At 41.3% G+C, this 23,435-nt stretch overlaps 1 protein-coding gene across 2 annotated transcripts in view; it reads right to left on the reverse strand.

Annotated features, from left to right (window-relative positions):
• Positions 1-23,435, reverse strand: part of CRPPA (CDP-L-ribitol pyrophosphorylase A) — a 229,155-nt gene that overhangs the window by 172,372 nt on the left and 33,348 nt on the right. For both annotated transcript variants that reach the window (XM_052000593.1, XM_052000592.1), the window contains exons 4-5: positions 6,114-6,218; positions 788-833 (exon numbers count right to left, since the gene is read on the reverse strand). In XM_052000593.1, coding sequence (XP_051856553.1) covers positions 788-833; positions 6,114-6,218 — 151 coding nt within the window. The remainder of the gene's footprint in view (positions 1-787; positions 834-6,113; positions 6,219-23,435) is intronic.

The following is a 23,435-nucleotide window of genomic DNA, read 5'->3' on the forward strand; positions in this document are numbered from 1 at the left end:
TCTGATTGTGCTACATATCATCACTGTTCCTCCTAAAACATGGCCCTCAGAATTAAAGAATCATCGAGTGTTGAAACCAGAAGGGCCGTTCAAAGTCATTTCATCTAGTTCTCATTCTATAGATGAGAGAACAAGACCCAGCAAGGTTAAGTTGGCTGGTCATACATTAATTTAGTGGCAGAGTGGGAAATCGAACCCAGATCTGAAGCCAGGACTAGCATCTCTATGCTGGCATGCTGTGGAATACTTAGAGGGGAAACAATGCCATCTGTGTGACCTTAAAAACAGCCAAAGCTCAAAGCTTCAGACAGAATTATAAGCTCACAAGAAGCCCCCAATGCCCAATCCTGCATCTCTTTCTAGAAATGAGGGGAGGCAAAATATCTTGTGGATTGGCAAGAGATTGTGGAGTGTTTTCTTGGCTGATATTTCACCATTCAAAAGCATTGATGAAAAAGCTAAAAAATCCATTTGAAAAGTATCTGTTGGGGGTGTTTTGATCATTCTCAATTGTCTCCCCCTTTGTGAATGTGCCATAATTCTGAATATTGTCAAAGCCACAAATATTCCTTCTAAAAATTAAGAACTAAGAGCAGCCAACACGCTCACCATGCTCATTCCAAATAACCATAAGATCGGGCTCTTTCCAAAGAACAAAGCTCTGTTTGGCTGCCAGTTAGCACATCTGCTTGTTACTAGGTGTCAAGATAAAAATGTCTATACTGAATTCTGAACTCCCCCTCCATTTGGGATACACGAGTAGTGACTGTTACAAGGACAAACTTACCTTTAATTATGGATTCCATGGCGTAGAGGTCTCGTCTGTAGGTCACCTAAAGGACAGAAAATCCCATCAATGTTCACAGAGCAGGAAGGAATGGAAAACCTAGAACAATTCCCTAGAGCACATTCTTGATCCCAGAAGGTTAGAAACCAATGATAATGGCAATGTTTTTGTTATATAATAAGTACCGCTGGCAATTTCACATATAAAATATTTCTGAACTCTGCAAAAGAGTCCGAAGACTGTTTCCAAGCCTTTGGACATTCGTAGAAATTAAACGGCAACAGTCACAGAATGTTTATTAATAAGAGAATTTTTTTCTAAATATTTTCCATAAATCCTAGAAAATGAGTTTAGCAGTCATTAAAGCAGCATTCAGAAGGCCATGTTTGGGGTATCATTATCCAAAAGCAAGATCTGATGACAAGGAAATGTCAGCATCACAAAAAATCACCAGATTGTTTCCTTAATTGGCATAAAATGCTTCTTAAATGTCAATCCCACATAAAGGAATAGTTCAGCCTGGAGAGAACGCTCTCATGAACATCCAAGTTAGGATCACAAAACTTGAAAACCTTGAGGTTCACTGACATTCTGAAAATGTGGCCATGGGGAAATAAGAAGGGGCCACAGCATGACATCCGCCACAACGCCGGAGCTTCGGTTACAGCCACGTTTTAGTAGTTGCGTACAAAGAAAATCCAGTTTTCCCAAGGTCCTTGCTATACATCTCCATGCTGGAACAATCATTTATGGAGCAACTGAAGGTTTACAAAGCATTTTACAAATATTATCTCATTTTGATTTCACAACCACCTTGGGAGGGAAACCCCCACATTACAAATGAGGAAATTGAGATTCAGGTTATTAAATGACTTAACAAGGATCACAGCCATAAGTAGTTGAAGCAAAATTCAATTTAATCTGTCAACCAAATGGAATCACAGAGTCACAACTGACATGACCAAATAACAATGAGATATTCCATTCCAGATGTCTACTAGGCAGCCTGATGGAAAGGAACAAAGAATAACCTCTGGATAAATAGATAAATAGATTTGAGAATCATCAGCATAGGAATGAAAGCTGAATCCATGGAAGCCAATGAGATAACCAAATGAACCAATGTAGAGGAAGGAAAGAAGCCCTGTGGTACACCTGCCATCGTGACCTGGAGGAGAATCCAGCAAAGGAGATAGAGAAGAAATAGATGGGATGGAGAACTGAAGAGAGAAATTTAAACAAAGAAATAGTTTATTTATGTATATATGTGTATGAATGTATGTATCTATATGCACATATATGTGCAAATATATACATACACATACACAAACACATATACATACATAAATATATGTAAATATGGGTTACATAGGAATGGATATATATATATATAAATGCATTGCATATACACATACACACATATAATAAAATAGTTGATAATAATAATAATAATCTCGGGCACTCCATTTGAAGTCTCTTTCCAATGTGACCTTGGGCCATAAATATCATTCTAGGTCACTCAGCCAATTGGAAATCCTTTTTTGTTTTTTTAATCTTAACAGGTAGAAAATAAAATGACTTTACTGTCACCAAAATTACTTGCTAAATTAAGACATCTCTGAGGTACCATCTCGCACCTCTCAGATTGGCTAAGATGACAGGAAAAGATAATGACGAATGTTGGAGGGAATGAGGGAAAACTGGGACACTAATACATTGTTGGTGGAGTTGTGAACCAATCCAATATTCTGAAGGGCAATTTGAAACTATTCCCAAAGGGCGATCAAACTGTGCACACTCTTTGATCGAGCAGTGTCTCTACTGAGTCTGTGTCCCAAAGAGATAAAAAGGGAAAGGACCCACACGTGCCAAAATTTTTGCAGCAGCCCTTTCTGTAGTTGCAAGAAACTGGAAACTGAATGGATGCCCATCATCCCATCATGCCCATCAGTTGGAGAATGGCAAATAAATTACAGTATACGAATGTAATGAAATATTATTGTTCCATAAAAATAACAATCAGCATATTGATTCAGAAAGACCTGGAGAGGCTTGCATGAACTGATGCTGAGTAAAGTGAATAAAACCAAGAGAACACTGTAGGCAGCAGCAAGAAGATCATATGATGATCAACTGTGATGGCCGTAGCTCTTTTCAACAATAAGATGATTCAGACCAATCCAATAGACCTGTGCTGGAGAGAGCCATCTGCACCCACAGAGAGGACTACGGAAATTAAATATAGAGCACAACACACTATTTTCACCTTTCTGTTGTTGTTTGCTTTTTTTCCTTTCTCATTTTTTTCTTTTTAATCTGATTTTTCTTGAACAGCATGATAATTGTGGAAATATATATAGAAGAACAGCTCATGTTTAACTTATATTGGGTTATTTGCTATCTAGGGAATGGGAGTGGGAAGAAGGGAGGGAGAAAAACAACATTTTGAAAAGGTGAATGTTGAAAAGCATCCTTGCATGTATTTGGAAAAATAAAAAGCTATTATTAAAAAATGTTTAATTACTTTGCTGTAACTAAATAAAAAGAGCCGTCTAAAAACAGTTCTGAGCACTGAATGTAAGAATGCAATATAAAAGTGAGTCTTAATGTTCAATTTGACATTAGTTGAAGTCAGCCTTATGAGCAAGAGATTGGCTTCTTTACCTAAGGCCATTTTCCCCTTTCACATTAGATAATTAATGATATAAACTAGAAAGACAGCCAAATTGCTTTTCTTTTATAGATTTTGGCCTATAAACTTTTACATGCCTACCATACACAGCTTAAGTCTTCTTTGATTTTTATTAAAAATCCTGTATGAAAAGCATTGTTGGATTCCTTAATTACCCTTCTCAATATCCATGTTGGTTTAATTAAAATAATTTATATCAAAAGTCTAAAATTTTAAAGTGCCCATTGTGAAACTGGCAATACTTGTTTCCACAAAAAGCACCAAACATAACATCTGCCCTTCGAGATAATAAAAATATAACTAAGTGAATGAATTAATGAAGGCATTAGCAAGGATCTGTGAGTCTGTCAAAATGGTAACTTCCTCCAACAAAGTAGATTGCGACCTATCTGTACCTTTAGAGACTTAGAGAGTTACCTGAGCCTCAGTGAGGTTGAGTGGCTTGCCCATAGTTATACAACTGGTGAACTTCAAAGGCAGAATGTGAACCCAGTTTTTCCTGACTCCAAGTCCAATACACTAACCACTGTACCACCTAGCTGCTTCGTCCTATATTTTGTGTGATGTTTGTAAGTGTATTCACACACATTAAGTACATATTATATGTGTGTGTGTGTATGTGTGTATGTAGATATGGGCAGCTAGGTGGCAGCTCTGGATTCCAATCCAGCCTCAGATACTTCTTAACTCTGGACAAGTCACTTACCTGTTTGCCTCAGTTTCCTCATCTGGAAAATGAGCTGGAGAAGATAATGACAAACAATTCCAGAATCTCTGCCAAGAAAACCCCAGCCTTTCAGTATTTTTATAGTATTGCTCTTACTGTGCACGATGTCCTCCTTGTTCTATTTACAGTACTTTGCATCAGTTCATACAAGTGTTCCCAAGATTTTTCAAAGCTATCCCCTTAATCATTTCTTACAACACAACAGCATTTAAAAAATACTCATAACATAAAATAAAATAACAGAATATCACATCATACTCATGTACCATCACTTGTTCAACCATTTTCCAATTCATGAATTTTTCTTAAGTTTCTATTTTTTGCAACTACAAAAACGTGTGTGTGTGTATGTGTGTGTGTGTGTACACATACACACACACACACAAATATATTTACATATTTGTACACAGGGGTCCCTTTCCTCTTTCTTTGATTTCTTTGGATTATAAACCAAGCATCCAAGTCAAAACATATGCATGATTTAATAGTTTTGGGGGCACAGTCGTAAGTTACTTTTTAGTACAGTTAGCCCAGTTCGCAGCTCTACCAATGGTACTCTGGTGGATCTGTTTTCTCACAGCTTCTCCAGCATTTGTCATTTCCTCTTTAGTATCATCTTACCCAATCTGATGGGTATGAAGTGGTACCTCAGAGCTCTTTTTAAAGGATACAGGACATTTTTCTTATGGTTTTTGGCCCTTTTCTTTCATTGATTCTCTTGATATTCTTGATCTTTTGTTTTACCAAATGAGTTTTTTTGAATTCTATAAAGTAATCCTTTTGTAGCTTGATTGGTATGGCAACGAATAAGAATTTCAACAGTATTGATGTTTTAATTATATTGTTTTGACCTTCCCATGAACAATGACTATTTCTCTAATTTAATTGATTTCTGTAAGGCATGTTGAAATTGTTTTCATGTAATTCCTGTGTGTTTTATAGTATATATATTTCCAAAAATTGTATACTCTCTGTAGTTCCTTCAAATAAAATCTAGCTCTTTCTGCTGGATTTTGTCGGTAATACAATGCAAAAAAAAAAAAAAAATTATGAAGGTTTATTTTATATCCTGTAACCCACTGAAGTTGCTTAACATTTCAATTAGATTTTTTAGTTGACTCTAGACTTCTTTAAGTAAATCATCAAATTATTTGCAAAAGTGATAATTTTGTTTTTTCTTTGCTTTTGCTTATTCTTACAATTTTTCTTGTTGTGTTACGGTAGCTATATTTCTACAATAACACTGAATAACAGCTGTGTTAATGGACCTCCTTGCTTAAACCCTTATCTTACTGGAAAGGTTTCTAGCTTATCCCCATTACAGGTAACACTGTCTCTTGGTTTTAGATAGTTATTACTTAGCATTTAGAGGAAATCTTCATTTATTCCTGTGCTTCCTAGAATGGATGTAGTATTTTTTCAAAAGCTTTTTCTATATCCATTGAAATTCCACATGATTTTTGGTTTTTGTTGGATTTTTTGTTGTTGTGGTCAATTATGGTCAATTATGCTTATAATTTTCTAGCTAAAGGGGCAGGTGGGTGACACAATGTATAGAATACCAACCTTAGAGTCAAGAGGATTGGAGTTCAAATCTGCCTCAGAAACTTGCTGCTTACTAGCTGTGTAGCCCTAAGTCACTTAACCCTAATTCATTCTCATTCTCACTCTCTCTCTCGCTCTCTCTCTCTCTCTTTCTCACATGCACACGCACGTGCGCATACACATACACACACACACACACACACACACACACACACACACACTGCAGCTATTGAACCAATTTTGTGTTCCTAGTATAAATCCAGACTGGTAAGATTTTTGTAATATGCTTCCAGGAATATCTGTTGCAAAGGCCTTCATCCTCCCGACCCCAGCCAGACCATCAGAGAAACCCTCCCTCTCACCTTCCACAGATCCGGAGAGCCGTCCACCAGCTTGGCCTTTGTGTGGCAATACTTCAGAGCTAAATGCAAGCATTCTGTCCCAAACTCCATGTCGTGGTCGCTGCACTGCAGGGGAAATAATGAATTAAGGTCAGAGAAAACTGCAGTTGATCAGAGGATGTAGGAAATCCTCCCCAGAGCCTCCTGCAGTTCTAACATGAGGGCTTAACCTTTGGTGCATCATGGGTCCTGGCAAAACCCACGGGCCTCCTCCCAGAATCACATTTTTTTTAATTGAAGCTTTTTATTTTCAAATATGCATGGGTAATTTTTCTATATTGACCCTGCAAAACCTTGTGTTCTAATTCCCCCTCTTCACTCCTTCCTCTCCCCTAGATGGCAAGTAATCCAATATATATTAAATATACTAAAAACATATGTTAAATTTAATCTATGCATACATATTTATCCAATTCTCATGCTGCACAAGAAACATCAGATCAAAAAGAAAAAAAATGAGAAAGAAAAACAAAATGCAAACAAACAATAACAAAAAGAGTGAAAATGTTATGTTGTCATCCACACTCATTTTCCACAGTCTTCTCTCTGGATGGAGATGACTCTCTCCACCACAAGCCTACTCGAACTGGTCTGAATCATTTTATTGTTGAAAAGAGCCGCATCCATCAGAATTGATCATCGTATAGTCTTACTGTTGAAGTGCATAATGATTTCCTGCTTCTGCTCACTTCCCTCAGCATCAGTTCATCTAAGTTCTTCCAGGCCTTCCTGAAATCATCCCACTGGTCATTTCTTATAGAACAGTAATATTCCACAACATTCATAAATCATAACTTATTCTCCAACTGAGGGGCATCTACACAATTTCCAGTTCCTTGCCACTACAAACAGGGCTGCCATAAACGTTTTTGCACATGTGGGTTCCTTTCCCTTCTTTAAGATCTCTTTGGGATACAGGCCCAGTAGTAGCACTATAGTATTGAAGGATATGCACAGTTTGATAACTTTTTGAGCATAATTCCAGATTGCTCTCCAGAATGGTTGGATCCATTCACAACTCCACCAACAATGCATCAGTGTCCCAGTTTTCCCATATCCTCTCCAACATTTGTCATTATCTTTTCCTGTCATCTTAGCCAATCTGACAGGTGTGTAGTGGTGTCTCAGAGTTGTCTTAATTTGCACTTCTCTGATCAATAATAATTTGGAGCACCTTTTCATGTGACAAGAAATAGTTTCAATTTTTTCATCTGAAAATTGTCTGTTCATATCCTTTGACCATTTATCAATTGGAGAATGGCTTGAACTATTATAAATTTCAGTCAGTTCTCTATATATTTTAGAAATGAGGCCTTTATCAGATCCTTTGGCTATAAAAATGTTTTCCCAATTTATTGCTTCCCTTCTAATCTTGTTGTGCATTTATTGTCTCCTGTCTGACAGTCTGTCGGTCTCAACCAGTCCCAGTTTGAGTCTGACTTTGTCTCAAGCTCTCTCAGCCCTTGAATACCCTATTACAATTACATCATTACAGTATACTGAGTATAAGCCAATCTAGAATGATTATATATCATTATAACAAACTAGAGTGATTATATCATATTAGATATATGTGAACTAGAAAACCATAATCTCATTAATTCCATTGAGCTAATCACACCTTGTTTAAAGTACACTTCTCCAGAGTTCCAGGCCTGCACAATTTATCAATTGGAGAATGGCTTAAATTCTTAAAAATTTGAGTTAATTCTTTCTATATTTTAGAAATGAGGGCTTTATCAGAACCTTTGAATGTAAAAATCTTTTCCCAATTTATTGCTTTCCTTTTAATTATGTCCAAATTAGTTTTGTTTGTACAAAAACTTTTTAGCTTAATAGAAGCAAAATTATCTATTTTGTGATCAATAATGATCTCCAGTTCTTCTTTGGTCACAAATTAATTCCTTTTCTACAGATCTGAGAAATAAACTACCCTTTGTTTTTTTGATTTGTTTCGTTTCTACCATATTAGTTTCCAATTTTCCCAGCAGTTTTTGTCAAATAGTGAATTTTTATCTGAAAAGCTAGGGCCTTTGGGTTTGTCAAACACTAGATTACTGTATTCACTGACTATTTTGTCCTGTGAACCTAACCTATTCCACTGATCGACTTCTCTAATTCTTAGCCAGTACCAAATGTTTTTGATGACTGCTGCTTTATAACATAGTTTTAGATCTTTTACAGCTAGACAATCTTCATTTGCTTTTTCTCATTAATTCCTTTGAAATTCTTGACCTTTTGTTCTTGTAGATGAATTTTATAGTTATTTTTTCTAGGTTAGTAAAATAGTTTTTTTGGGGAGTCTGATTGGTATAGCGCTCAATAAATAGATTAGTTTAGGGAGTATTGTCATCTTCATTATATTTGTTCGCCCTATCCAAGAGCACTTGATATTTTTCCAATTGTTTAGATCTGACTTTATTTGTGTGGAAAGTGTTTTATAGTTTTGCTCATATAGTTCCTGACTTTTCCTTGGCAGATAGACTCCCAAATATGTTGTATTATCGGCAGTTATTTTAAATGGAATTTCTCTCTGTATCTCTTGCTGCTGGACTTTGTTGATGATATATAAAAATTCAGCATATATATATAACACACACAGGATTCCAACAACCTAAGGTAACTGAAAATAAAAATCTGATTTTTTTCCTATCCAAGTTCCCACACTGTTTGCTGTTAATATAGCCCCACCCCAATAATTCATGTGCTCCTGAATCTTGTTCCCTAATACCTGAAGAAAAGGAGAAGTTTCAGTGGGGAGTACAAAAGCTTCTTCCCTGCAATCATCTGCATAAACAGAAGATGCCCGGCTTCCAGGGCCCATCAGCTTCCTTCGAAAGCAAACTTAGCAAGTGCCTGCAGGGAGAAAGCTTTTTGTTGGGACAACAGGAGCCTCCTGGGAACTGGGTTCTTATCTTGTCCATCACCAAAGCCATTCTGGGTCATGATGCTCTCACTGGCTGAACTTCTAAGGCACCAATGCATGTGATTCTGCTTGGAAGATCTTGCAGCATTTGGATCGCAAAGAATCCAAAACCTCATAATCCCAAACTCGGCCCAGATGCCCAAAGTTCTCTGGGCATAACTGGATCTGGACCGGCCTTAGCCAATAGAGAAGGGGACAGCTGAAGGGATCATACCGAGACTACATCAGTGAAAAATCTGTTTACAAATTATCAGCATGATACTTGCCACAATCACATTATTGGACCCATGAGAAATAATGAATAAAGAGGTTAGACCAGGACCTCAAGGGCATCCAGGAAGATCCTCTCACTTTACAGATGAGGAGACAAGGGCCATGCAAGGCAGTGACTGCCCATGTCACCCAAGGGTCCCACGGGCATCTTCTCAATGCCTACTGTGCACCAAGACAAAAGTCACACAGCCAGCCCCTTAGGAAAGTGGGGGAAGGGTCCAGAAGCATTCTGGGATGGTCTTCTCCTTTGCCACCCTCTCTGGGCATCAGCCTCAGGGCCCCCTTTCCCCAAGCCCTCTCCTGGGCTCCCCTCAGAGGGGACCTTTTCAACCTAAGAATCCTGACCGACTCCTCCAAAGTCAACCAAAGTCCAACCTGGGTCCAGTGAGGCCGTCCATCTCTCAGTGAACTGGAAGCATGTGGCTTTAATGCTTATGAGATGTCACTCGCTCAAACTCAAGTCCTTACTATTTCTACTTGGGAGTGGGTCAAAAAAGTCCTACATCTGGTATCCCCATGGACTGGAAATGTTCATCTCCAGAGCATTGGAGTCCATTAGTCTTGAAATTCCCCTTCCTCCCATTTTATGATATAGATACGTACTGATACCTAAGCCAAGTAGGGCCAAAACAGAGGAAGAAAGTTATAAACCAATTTCCCTAATGAATATGGATGCAAAAATCTTAAATAAAATATTAGCAAAGAGATTAAAGAAACTTATCATCAGGATAATACACCATGACCAAGTAGGATTTATACCAATAATGCAGAGCTAGTTTAATATTAGAAAAACTATTAGCAAAACTGACTATATCAATAACCAAACTAATAGAATTCATGATTGTGTCAATAGATGCAGAAAGGGAATTTGACAAAATCTAATACCCATTCCTATTAAAAAACACTAATGAACATAGGAATAAATGGAGTTTTCCTTAAAATGATAACTAGTATCTAACTAAAACCAAAGGCAAGCATCCTATGTAATGGGGATAAACTAGAAGAATTTCCAATAAGATCAGGGGTAATACAAGGTTGTCCATTATCAATCACCATTGCCATTCATATGGTATTAGAAAAAGAAGAAAAAAGAAATTGAATGCATTAGAGCAGGTAAAGAAGAAACAAAATTATCATTTTTGTAAATGATATGATGGTATATTTAAAGAATCCTACAGAATTAACTAAAAACTACTCCAAATAATTAACAACTTTAGCAAAGTTGCAGGATACAAAATATATCACATATCATCAGCATTTCTATATGTTACCAACAAAATCCAGCAGCAAGAGATAAAAGAGAAATTCCATTTAAAATAACTGTAGATAACATAAAATATTTGGGAATCTACCTGCCAAGACAAAGCCAGAAACTATATAAACACAAATACAAATCACTTTCCACGCAAGTAAAGTTAGATCTAAACAATTGGGAGAATATCAAATGCTCATGTGTAGGCTAATGTAATAAAAATGACAATTCTACTTAAATTAATCTACTTATTCAGTGCCATATTAAACAGACTTCCAAGAAATTGATTTACAGAGATAGAGACAATATCAACAAAATCTAGAAGAACAAAAGATCAAAGTTTTCAAGGGCATTAATGAATTTTTTTTTTTAAAGCAAAGGTTGGTTGCTTACCCATAACAGACATAAAACTAAATTATAAAGTGGCACTCCTCAAAACCATATGGTACAGGCTAAGAAATAGGATAGTTGATCAGAGAAATAGGTTAGGTTCCAAGATATAATAATCAATGACCATAGAATCTAGTGTTTGATAAATGCAAAGACTCTGGGATAAGAACTCACTATTTGACAAAAATTGCTGGGAAAATTGGAAAATAGTATGGCAGAAAGTAGGTATTGATCAATATCTAACACTCTATACCAAGATAAGGTCAAAATGGCTTCATAATTTAGTTATAAAGGGTGATATTACAAGCAAATTAGGAGAACAAGGGATAATCTACCTCTTCGATCCGTAGAGAGAAAGAAATTTATGGCCAAAGAAGAACTAGAGAACATTATGAAATGCAAAGTGGATGATTTTGATTATATCAAATTAAAAATATTTCATAAACAAAACCAATGTAGTCAAAATTGGAAGAAAAGCAGAAAACTTGGGGCTGGGGGGGATTTTATATCCAAGGGCTCTGATAAAGGCCTCATTTCTAAAATATATAGAGGACTGAATCAAATGTATAAGAATACAAGCCATTCTCCAATTGATAAATGGTCAAAAGATATGAACAGACAATTTTCAGAAAAATAAATTAAAATCATGAAAAAATGCTTTCAATCATTATTGATTAGAGAAATGCAAATTAAGACAACTCTGAGGTAGTACCTCACAACTTGCAGATTTGCTAAGATGACAGAAAAAGATAATAAATGTTGGAGGAGATGTGGGAAAACTGGGACACTAATATGTTGTTGGTGGAGTTGTGAACTGATCCAACCATTATGGAGAGCAATTTGGAAATATGCCCAAAGGGCTATAAAACTGGGCATACCCTTTGATCCATCAGTGTCTCTACTGAGTCTATATCCCAAAGTGACCATAAAAAAGGGAATAGGACCCACATGTGCAAAAACATTTGTGGCACCCTTTTTTGTTAAAAAAAAGTGTCAAGGAAATGGAAACTGAGTGGATACCCTTCAATTGGAGAATGGCTGACTAAGTTATGGATATGAATGTGATGGAATATTATTGTTCTGTAAGAAATGAGCAGCAGGACAATTTCAGAGAGACCTTGAGAGACTTACAGGAATTGATGGAAGTGAAGTGAGTAGAACAAAGAAAACATTGTATATGGCAACAAGAAGATTATGTGATGATTAATTCTGATGGATGTGTTTCTTTTCAGCAATGAGATGATCCAGGCCAATTCCAATAGACTTGTGATGGAGAGAGCCATCTGCATCCAGAAAGAGGACTACGGAGACTGAATGTGGATCCCTTTTTCTTGTTGTTTACTTACTTTTTTTCCTTCTCCTTTTCCCTTTTTGAGCTGATTTTTCTTGTGCAGCATGATAAATGTAGAAATATGTTTAGAAGAATTGTACATGTTTAAGCTACATTTCATTACTTGCTGTCTAGAAAAGGGGGATAGAAGGAGAGGAGGAAAATTTGGAACACAAGTTTTTGCAAGGGTAAATGTTGAAAAGTATCTTTGCATTTTGAAAATAAAAAGCTATTATTAAAAAGAAAAAAAATAATAATCTCCCCTTCTTTCATCTCAAAGTTTACTTGAGTTTTTCCCCACTTCTTTTCTTTAGGAAAGTTAAATACCACATCAACACACAGTCGTCGAAGAGGAGAAAAGGACCTGGGCAACAGGAAGAGAGAATGGAAAGCTGGGACCATCTCTAATATCTGCTCAGAGAACATCTAAGTCCTGTTTTTTAACAGCTATGAAAGGCTAAAGAAAATACACTCGAGAGGGATTCTCTTTGCTTTCTAGTAAAAGTCTGCTGCCAAGAGAGATCTCAGCCATCCTGAGGGGATCGGGACAAAAGACTGACCTGTGTTTGCAGGGGAACAGCGGAGTGGGAGCTAGGGACCATTTTAGTCGTCAAGAAGCTAACACTAGAAAGACAGAAGCCCAGGTCCCACACACATACATACACACACACACTCCTGACCCTATATGACTTCCCCAAACTCCAGACCATGCCCACAAACATCTCCATCAAAGCTGGTCCCTTGGCTTCAGGCTCCCTCTAGGCATCCACAGGAGTCAATGCCCACTTAATGTCCTAATTATTGTGACTCTAAAGACCTCTTTTTTATAATCCTGCTTACAAACATGGTATAAGTTTTAATGAGCCATTTCAAAACTGTTTTCAAGTGTTTTATGGAGGGAAAGAAAAGACACAATAAATAGAGTGTGACGTAAGATTAATTTTCAAGTTAATTCATCATTATAATAACAGTCAGGTTCAATAATTTATAATGGAGGATGATATATGTATGCTGTTCTTCTCAACATACCCCTGCAAATTCAAAACATCCAACTTTTCCAGTTGGAAGAAACTAAAATTTAATTATGAGGAAAATTTTGGAGTAATTTGTTAAGACCAAACTATATCTATTTGGTGCTAACATATTAAATTCCCGTTTCCATTGCAGAGGCTTGGAAATTTCCATTCATACGTTATCATCTGGGAATTGCCTATAGTGGGCCTTTGTAATATGTAATCTGATGTGAGGAATCTCAGAACCTGGCACTATCCACACAATGATTTCAACAACATGATTTCACAACGTGATTTCATCAGTGCAAAATCAAGAGGAGAGAGAAAGGCCCCCACCACATTGGGCTGACCCCTACCAGAGACCAGAAAGAAGGCCACGGATCAGTCACATAGGATTCAAGGGCATGGATAGGCCGGCCTCTTCGGAACCGGAGAGTCACCATATTGATAAGATCACAAATTTACCTAATCATTCCAGGATCTAAGCAAGGTCTCATGGGAAGAATGCCCAAGAAAACACAATGAATAGTGCATGAAAATTTAACCGACGACATGCATGCACACGTATCTCAGTGTATAATCATATCCTAATTTCCATAATCAAAATCTGCTTCAAATAAAACAAAATAGGCTCGCTTACACTCGGGCCTACTGGGCGCACCTGCATTCAATGCATTATCATATCAAAACTTCTTCTTGAAGGAGACACTCTACCTCCACATATTTTACGGGTGTTGGGCAATATGCCGTAAAATTGCATGAGAGACAGTTATCCAGCAGACCTTGTTCTCAGTACAACATCAGATTATTTGTTGAATAATTAAGATGGGATGATCTTAGCCTGGGACCATGGCTAAGGAGAGAACACTGGGGTGTTTGTCTCCAGGTAACAATGGGTAAGAACTAGAAAGGCAGACAAAGCTTCTCCTTCAGGTAAGAATGTTATTGCAAATTTCCTTGGAAGCTGAATTATATTTTATTTATTTCCTTTTTATCTACCCACCCACACACATTCCCACCGGCCCTGCCCCACTCCATCAGAATCCATTTTGAACTGGATCCAGGAAAGAGCTGCCCATCCTGACAAGGAAAACTCTTGAAACTTCCCCAATGACTGTTCTACTTCACAGCTAATTCTCAAGAGGAAAATAAGAAGTAGGTAGAAATTCACTCCAGAAAATCTTACAATCTCATAATAGCCATTACTATTATCCCACTTTCCTACACAATTTTTCCTGGTCAAAAACAATAAGAAGGAGCAAGACTACGTACAAGACACTATGCTAAGTACTATGATAGAAAGACAATGATGGAACAAGGCCTGTCTTCAGGGAGCTTATTTGGGAGAACAAGTTCATGATTATACACAAATAGGTAGATGGACAGATAGATGAGAGGGAGAAATATTATTGATAGACAAACTGATATGTGTGTATATGACTAGATGGACAGAAATCTGATTGATAGATGGATAATTTACTATTTATTCATCTGTGCCAGTCACTACGCTAAGTGCCAAAGAAACAAATACACACAAGTAAGAATCTCTACCCTCAGAGAGATTACATTCTGAGCATAAAGGTTTGGAGTTATCCAGAAAATGCTGTGAAAGTCTAGAACCCAATCAGTGAAGACCAAGTATACAAAGTATATGCTGCCACAGCACTAATCTCAACCAACCATTTTCACCACGCTTCTTCCCTCCTTCCCATGTCATCCATCAGGACTACTAATGAGTTTTAATGGTGGTTTTAAAAGCTAAAAATGAAAGGCAAGGACTTTTAACAAATGCAAGTATTTATTAAGCATCTATTATACAAGCACCTTATGAGGCAAGCATGGTCCTAGACCCCGAGGTACAAGTGCAATGAATGAAACCCTCCTTCCTCGTGGAAGCTTCCACGCTAACGGGTGAGATGCAGGAAACGGGGCTGAACTGGACCAATCCATCTTCTCAGACTGGACGAGGATTTCCTATGTGCAGCTACCATTAGCTAAGTCTCAAAGCAGTGATTCTTAGCATCTCCGGGCCTCGGGCTTGTTCCCCTGCCACTGTCCCTTCAGCAGGGAATGGGAGTCCTCAGGACTGAGGGCTATTTTCTGTTCCTCCTTCTTCTACATGTGGTTCACAGAGGGTCTGACCGCTTCTGAGCCAGGCTCCCACCACTGAAGAATGACCTCTGAGATCCCCTCTCGCTATAAGCCTGGGTCCACTCCCGGTCCCTCACTATGAGGAAAAGCGAGAAGGAACCCATTGTGTCTTTTGTTGGCTTGACAGGCTGCTCTGGCCATTCTCCCTGGGAGGCCATCCCTCACGGGCCAGAACAGCCCTCTGGAAACAGAAAGCTTCTGCCGACACTCACCGCGGGATACTCTGCAATATTTATGAAGGAGCCCACTCTGGGCTCAGACAGGAACTTTGACAGAACACGGCCAGATAAGAGCCCTAAGTTATCCCATTAGCCGAGTCAGGCCTGAAGGCAGGGCCCCCTCGGTGGCACCGTGCTGGGACAAAATCCAGGGCTTCGGCCCCCTCTCCCCCCCCACGGCCTCCCCCTCGGAGAGCGCATTCCTTCCCTGATTATTCACCATCGGCATTATTTGCCAAGTGCTGACATTTTCCTCCATGCCGTTCAATCCATGCAAAGGCACATTCCTTCCCCCAAGGATTATCCTGAAATGAAGCAGACCTCAAAGACAAATGGGCTTAGTCCAAGAAGGCTAGAACAAAGAGGAACCACTTGGACGAGCTTCCAAAGGACATATCGACTAGAACCTGCGCACGTGAGCTGTCCAGTGCCAGGGAGGGTATTCCGGGGGATACACCCCCCGGCTCTTGCCTCGGTACCGGGCTAGTGAGAATCTCCCCAGAAGTGGACAGAGTGAGACAAAGAACCTGTAGCCTTCCAAGTGAGCCACTGATGAGGCGTGAAGACTCGATCCTTTTTAATTATAACCTCAGCAGAGAACCACTGGAAGCTAGAATTCCTTGCAAAATATTTTTAAATGTTTAAAAAGACCAATTTTGGGGAAGCTGAAGCTGAAATGGGGGGATGGGCAGGAGAAGGTAATTAATCTATGTCAAGTACATTTTTAATAAGTTTTGTGTGTTTGTGTTATATCGTGGACTTTTTTTTTTTTAAATCAGCACATACTTGCCAGTTCTTGCCACATCTTGTGGAGTCTGCTAACTTGATGTTTGATTTTATTTATTTATTTTTAGCGAATGGAGTCATTGTGAAAGATGGCAGATTGAGAGCCCCGGGGACAGGTACAACCGAGAGCCAGGCCTTCTGGGTTTCCTTCTCTGTTGTCGCTTAAAACAGAGGTTCTTAACCTTTTCTGGGGGCCATGGGCCCTTCAAGCAATCTGGTGAAATCTAAAGGACTCCTTTAGAGAAAAATGTTTTTAAATGAAAAATATAAAAGGCAGAAGCTTACAAATGAAACCAATATATACAATTTTAAATAGCCATTTTTTTTAAGTTCATTAACCCCAGATCACAAATCCCTGACTTAGTGACACTCCTTTACATAGCCTTTACAGAACACAAAAAGGACCCGACACTTGGGACCAGCTGTTGTCTCTCTGCCTGTCACATCAGGTATCACAAAGGGCTTTCTTAGAAGGAAATGCAATTCTCACTGAATTTTAGAAAAACCTTCCTTCCCCAAAGTCAAGCATAGGAGGAACTCCCAAGGTCCTTCCCAGAAGGTTGAACAAGGAGACACCCTGCTTTCATTTAATCCCTTTTCCGGACACTTCTTCAGAAGCCAAATCCCCTCAGAATGGCCTCCCCAACTTTTCCTGCCCTGCTCCCGTGGCTCCCTCAGAACTGCTGGTGGCCAGGGAAGGTCGGGGGAAAGTGGTTCTGAGGCTGAGCAATGGAACAGCTAGAAGATGACCTGGTCCTGGGAGGGCAGGGTCAGCGCGAGCCAGGGCCAGTGGGATGGGTCCCACACATGTGCTAGTGCAGAAGGGCAGCGGTGGGAGGCTGTTCTCCATGTCTGGTCTCAGGACTAGAAGAACGTTTGCCGAGCTCATGCAAGTTCTTTCTGGAGTCAGTGAGGGTGGGACAGGAGAGAGCAGGGCACAGGGGAACCCAAGACATGGGATGTCGTGACTGTGGTAAGCTGCCCCGACCCTGCCTCCCTGCAAGAAAGCCAGTCTGGCCAGGGCCCCTGGCCTTAGGCTCTGCCCTGTTTTTCTGCCCTGCTGAAGTCTGAACCCCAAAGGGACAAGGAGGTCCCACTGGGGCTCAGGCTCATCTTTACCCCTTACTCAGGAGGGATTCTGACTGGGTAGGAGGCCTAACGAAATAGTAAATATGCTCAGCCTCGAGGGCTTCGGTTTCTGTGTCTGAAAAATGAGGCAGTTGGACCCTTACATGGGATGGAACCTGAGAGTCTTGGAGCTTTGGATCGATGGCCCATTGACCCCGGATGCCCCCCTTTTAGAGCCAATAATACTAGTTACATGTGAAAATTGCATAGCACCTACTATGCGCCAGGTACTGTGGTAAGTGCTCTACAATTATGATCTCATTGATCCTTCTTTGGTACCTACTAAGTGGGGGGCCATCATGATCCCCATTTTACAGAGAAGAAAACTGAAGTATTCACTCAGGACACACAACTAGTAAGAGTCTGAGGCTAAATTTGAACTTGGGGCTTCCTGACTCCAGCACTCTGTGCACTGTGGCACTTCCTGGTAGCCTCCCAGGCTCTAGATCGGGAAAACCAGGGTCGAGCTCTCCAACTACAATCCCAGAGCTAGAGTATTTTAGAGGCTGATTTAGGGACTTGGGCTTTGAAGAGTCTGAGGTTCTCCTCAGCCAATCCAACCCTCATTTAAGGAAACTGAGGACCAGAAAAAGGAGCCTGAAGGCTTCAGCTGCTACATTTTCAATCTGAGCTTTCATACCCTCAGCAGTCATGAAGAACTACAAGTCACGGCTTGATCGACTGCTTGATTGATTGTCCAGACTTCATCGAGAAAATGATTATCACGTAGATTAAACCCAAAAGTGAGGAGAAGTTTTCTGAGAGGTGCTTGTGAAGCATCCCCGGCACACCGCTGGTCCAAAGTCATGAGGAACAGAGTAGAGATTCAATCGCAGGGATTCCTATCCAAAAACTGCACTTCCTCCAGTAAAATGAGCTTTTAAAATCCCTATTTGTCCCCACTGAGCTAAGGTCTCAGCCGGGCTCCCAACAATCCCAGGAAGCCTGCACAGCCAGAACCACATCGGGGTCGGCCTCCAGGCCGCTGGACGGCCTCGTCCCTGCCAATCCTCCAGCTGTCACCCAGGAGCCTGCCCCAGGTGCGGCCCCCATCACTGGCTTGAATCGCAGCCAGCATGCTTCTCAGTACAGCTCTCTTGCCTTGAGCCAAAGGGAATTTTGCATAATTTTATTCACCTTTGCTAAATTCCCTCCAAAACTCAGGTTGACTAAGATTTCCTCCTTTCACTTCCTGCCTCATTATGCATGAAACATAAAACCACACAGGCTTTTTGCCCTGGAGGGGGATGACATGAGGGAACTGCGCCCAAGCTGGCCGAAGCCTTCCCAGAGAGCAGCTTCCCCGACGTCCTCCTCCGGTTTTCTGAGGGTCGACCTTCACAACCCACCCCCACCCCCGGCCGGTTCTGCTTAATTTTCTCTGCAAGGTTTTTATATAATCCAGGATGTTCCACTTCGCCAAAGGCGTAATTAAGTGCAGAACAAATTAAACTGTCAGCTCGTTTCAGTCTCACTTCAGGTTACATGCACATGCGTGTGTGTCTGTAATATGCATCCACATGTGTATGTTTATGTATGGACAATGGACATATATAGTGCATGTTCAACACAAGATACAATGCGGTACGTGCATAAATGTGGGTCTGCAGACATATGCATGTATGTGGATTGTATGGTGTAATACAACAGAGTATATAACACAAGGCATACATACATGTTGGACACACACACGGATCGTATATCGGGGTGTACATCCAGGTGACGTATCTGCAGCGTGATAAACAACACGGTGCATTACATGTACATGTGGATGTACACGTGGTTGTATATTGGGGGGTACATGTATGTGATGTATCTACAGCATGATGTGCGACAGAGTTCATTATTACATGCACATGTGGACATGCACATGGGGGTGTTAGTATGTACATGTATGTGGCGTGTGTACTAACAATGTACCTGCCATGTGTGTGTGCACCACCACGTACACGCTCTCTCTATAAAGCCCAAGCCAGGGACGGGAAGCCCTCACCAATGAATGAGTCACGTGGTACGCTTGGAACCTGCCGGACAAGGACTGGCCGAGTAACCCTGGGCCAGTCCTTCGCCTTCCCCCATGTTCTATCACCTCCTCCCAGATGCCCTCCCAGGAATCCTGAGGCTCTCGTGAGGTGACCGAGGTCTGGGACTCACACGTTGCCTCCCACGCACACAACCAGGGGGACCCTGGCAAGCCACTGATCTTCTCTGCATCCCTCATGAAGAGGAGGGGGAAGAAAATGAGCTTCCCAGGCCCTTGCATGCTATGTCTCCGAGCCAACACCACTCCCAAGTCCTCTCTGCTGAGCACGGGGACAGTCCCTGTGCCTTTTGTTTGAAGCCATGTTGCTCTTCCAAATAGTCACATATCAGAGTTCTCCCTCTGAGCAAAAGCGGAACAGCTGGGCCCTAAAACGCACTAAAAATGGGGCCAGCCTTCCCAACAACTGTTAGCGCATTAAAAGCCCAGCGGCGGCTCCGCGGCCCCAGGCAGCCGGGAGCACAAAACCTGAAGTCCCGCCAGAAGCCTCCTGGTCCTTGGTACGCTTTGATGGCAGCTGTGAAACTTCAATGACGCTCCCTCCCGAGCAAATTTAATGGCTGACAGTATCCTACAGGCAGATGGAAGGGGGCTACCTCAAGCCCCCACGCTGGAGCAAACCGAGCTTCAGCATGGGTTAGGAGCCTGTGGAAAAACAAATCTATTTCCAGAAAGATTCACCAGGTGCAAGAATTTCTGCCGGTGGCCGCAAGCCTCTGCCATGTGAGGTTCCCCACAAAGAATCAGGGCATCCCTCCCCTCAAGGCAAAAGAGAACTGAGGGGACTGGGGCTCACAGTGGCCCAGGGGCCAGTCAGCACCAAGGACAGGGGAAGGTGGGAAGGGTCAGGATTTGGAGGGATCCCGCCTGCTCTGCCCTGGATTCTCCCCCTTGTTCCCGTCTCCTGGTCTGCCGGTCTTGTTCATGTTTCTCAGACCCAGAATCCCTGGGGCACCATGGGCAGTGCTGGATAACCAATGGCAGAAATGCCGAGCATGGGCACCTGTTCAGGTGGGAACAGGAAGCAGATTCCCTCCGAGGCAGAAGGGGCCCGATCAGAGGAAGGGAGGACAAGCTGGTTCGAATCCTGCCCCAGACACTGGCCAGCTTGGTCCACACAGGGCACTCCCCGCCATTCTATGGGGCCCGCTTTCCTCGTCTGTCAAATGGGAAGGGTACGACGTGAGGGCCTTCTGGCTTTGATGCCATTCAAGCTATGGAGGCATTTGTGGACCAGCGCCAAGATGGGGGACTGCAACCATAATGCATTTTACTGAGGAGCTGACAGGGAGAGGGTGCTTCCACGGTGGCAAAGTACCTGGTACAGTGCCTCTAAATGAATCTCAGGTGAATCCGCTTCCTGCTCCTCAGGACTAGGTGGTTTCTAACACCCGCACAGGTGCCCATCCTCAGCTATTCTTGCGAGCCTTCCGACAGTCCCACAGGGAGAAGTGCCTCCATTTTACAAATGGGATTCTAAGACGGTTCCACTACATGGGAGCGCCTGAGGAGAGTTCAGATCCCAGGGCTTTGCCGCGTCAGGTGGGTGACCACATTACATTGTGCTAATCCATCCAAAATCAGAGGGGGATGGATGTCTTACTTATTAAGCTCCTACTATGTGTGACACATGCAAAAAACTCAATAAAAACAGGGATCACTAATCTATGCGTAAGGATCCCTACAGCTACATATGGACTTAGATTTGAAATAGAATGTCATCCAGGACATATACTGTCATCTACCTGTTTTATTTATTTTGTTGAATACTTCCCAATTACATTTTAATTTGGGATGGAGCATTGAAGAGTGGGCCCCAGGGGTGAGTCTCTGGGGTGAGTCGCAGAGCTCGGGCTGGGGACAAAAGACAAAGACAGAAGCTACTTCTGCAGAGAATCAGGGTTCCCCATCCTGCAGAATAGGAAAGCTTCTAAGCTCAAATAAACATATCAAAATAAATCCCAATTCTAAATCATAAGGTCAGCATTAGTGGGGTTGGGGTGTTGAGGCTGCAGATCCTACCCCAGGTATTTTAAGGGAAAATTCAGATTCATGAGAGCAGCAGAGTAATTACCTACATTTAAACAGAGGGAGGTTGTTGTGGTTGTTTGTCCTTCCTTCTGGAAGAGGACCAGGACAACAGGGAGATGATGATATGACATGCAAATGAATTGGATTGAAGTGAGGAAGGGCCATACAAGGTCATCTGCCTCACTTTCCCCTCCAGGGCCATTTGGGTCCAGTGGTCATATATAGATCAGGAAGACTAGAGATGGCCCAGGATGCAATGAAAAACCTGGGTCTTTTTAAGCTATGATCTTCAGCAGGTCTTAGTTTGACTGAAGCTCCACCAATTCAGTGATTAAGGCTAGATTCTCCTCTTAGCTTAGTCTCCCCCCCCAAAAAAAAAATCTAAATAAATAAATAGATCTGGTAGGGAAGGTCCAGGCTACAGCAAAAAAAGACTGAAATTTGTATTCAACCTGAGTCCATCAGGACCCAAACAATGACCAAATGGGGAGATGGAGTGCAAGGAAATGGAAGAGGAGGCGTGAAAAACAAAGCTCCATATGGCTCTATCTGAGAAGGGGAGGTGCTCTTGGGTGTCAAGCCTCTCTGTCACCATTGCCAACATAATACTCAATTGTTTTTCTATTAAAAAAATAGCTTGGCATTAATGATTTTGAGCAGGAAGGAGCCTTAGACCCCATTAAGGATTATGGAGTCCCTCTCTCATAAACCCCCTAAAATCATGCTTAAAGTGAGTTTGTGATTCCCATTTTACTGATGAAGAGCCTGAGGAAACCACCTGTTTAGAACAAGACAGTGAATGAGCATTGGATCCAAGCACTGGACCCAAGTCCAGCTGAAAAACCATGATTATGGCAAGTTTTTTGAAAACTAAGGGATCCAAAGTTCCATTACTTGGAGCCGAGTATCTGATACCAGCAGAGCATTTCAAGCAAAATTTCAAGAACGGGAGTCCAGAAAACAGTTTCTGTCCCAAGTGAGCCAGCAGCTTCTCAGAGGGCAGAAATGCTTAAATGCCCAATTGCTTTGGGCCACGCTGGACACGACGTGTCTTACTTAACACCGACCCAATTCAGCACCATCTGGGGCTTCTGGAGGGCTTTAGGTAATGAACAGTGACAGGGAAAGAGAACTCTCATTAGCTTCCTCTTTTCCTTGCAAAGGCTAGTGGCCATCTCTCTAGAAGCATCTGAGCATCCTTGGAGTGGGCCTTCATGGGGTATTCTTTTACTACCCATACATCAGGTGGATGGCGTATGCAGTCAACAGTTACATCTGGGGACGATTCGCTCCACCCAAAACTGTCATGGAAACACTCATCGTCTGGGAGTAACACAGAGAACAGAAGGTGAAAGAGTGATAGGGAAGGTGAGTTTAACGCAGGACTTAATAGAAACTAGACATTTTAGAAGCAAACTAAAATAAAAATAAGGACGTTATTAGTCACCAAAGACAAATAGGTCTGTCATTGAAAGGGACTGGGAATTCACCTAGCCCGACCCATTAATTGTACAGAAAAGGAAACTGAGGCCCGGAGAGGGTAACTGACTTACCTCGATGTAAAAGAATGGTGGAATACAGAGCCAGGGTTTCAAGTCACAGTCTGTGGTCCTAAGTTCAGCCCTTTCCCTACTAAACCACACAATATTTGTTGACTGATTGATGGACCAGTTGCTGTTCTTCTAAGGAAGACTTTAATTTTCCAGGGAAATTCCTTTTACTAATGTGACTTAGTATACCTTCC

This window comes from Antechinus flavipes, chromosome 5, assembly GCF_016432865.1.
Source record: "Antechinus flavipes isolate AdamAnt ecotype Samford, QLD, Australia chromosome 5, AdamAnt_v2, whole genome shotgun sequence".
Lineage (NCBI taxonomy): Eukaryota > Metazoa > Chordata > Mammalia > Dasyuromorphia > Dasyuridae > Antechinus > Antechinus flavipes.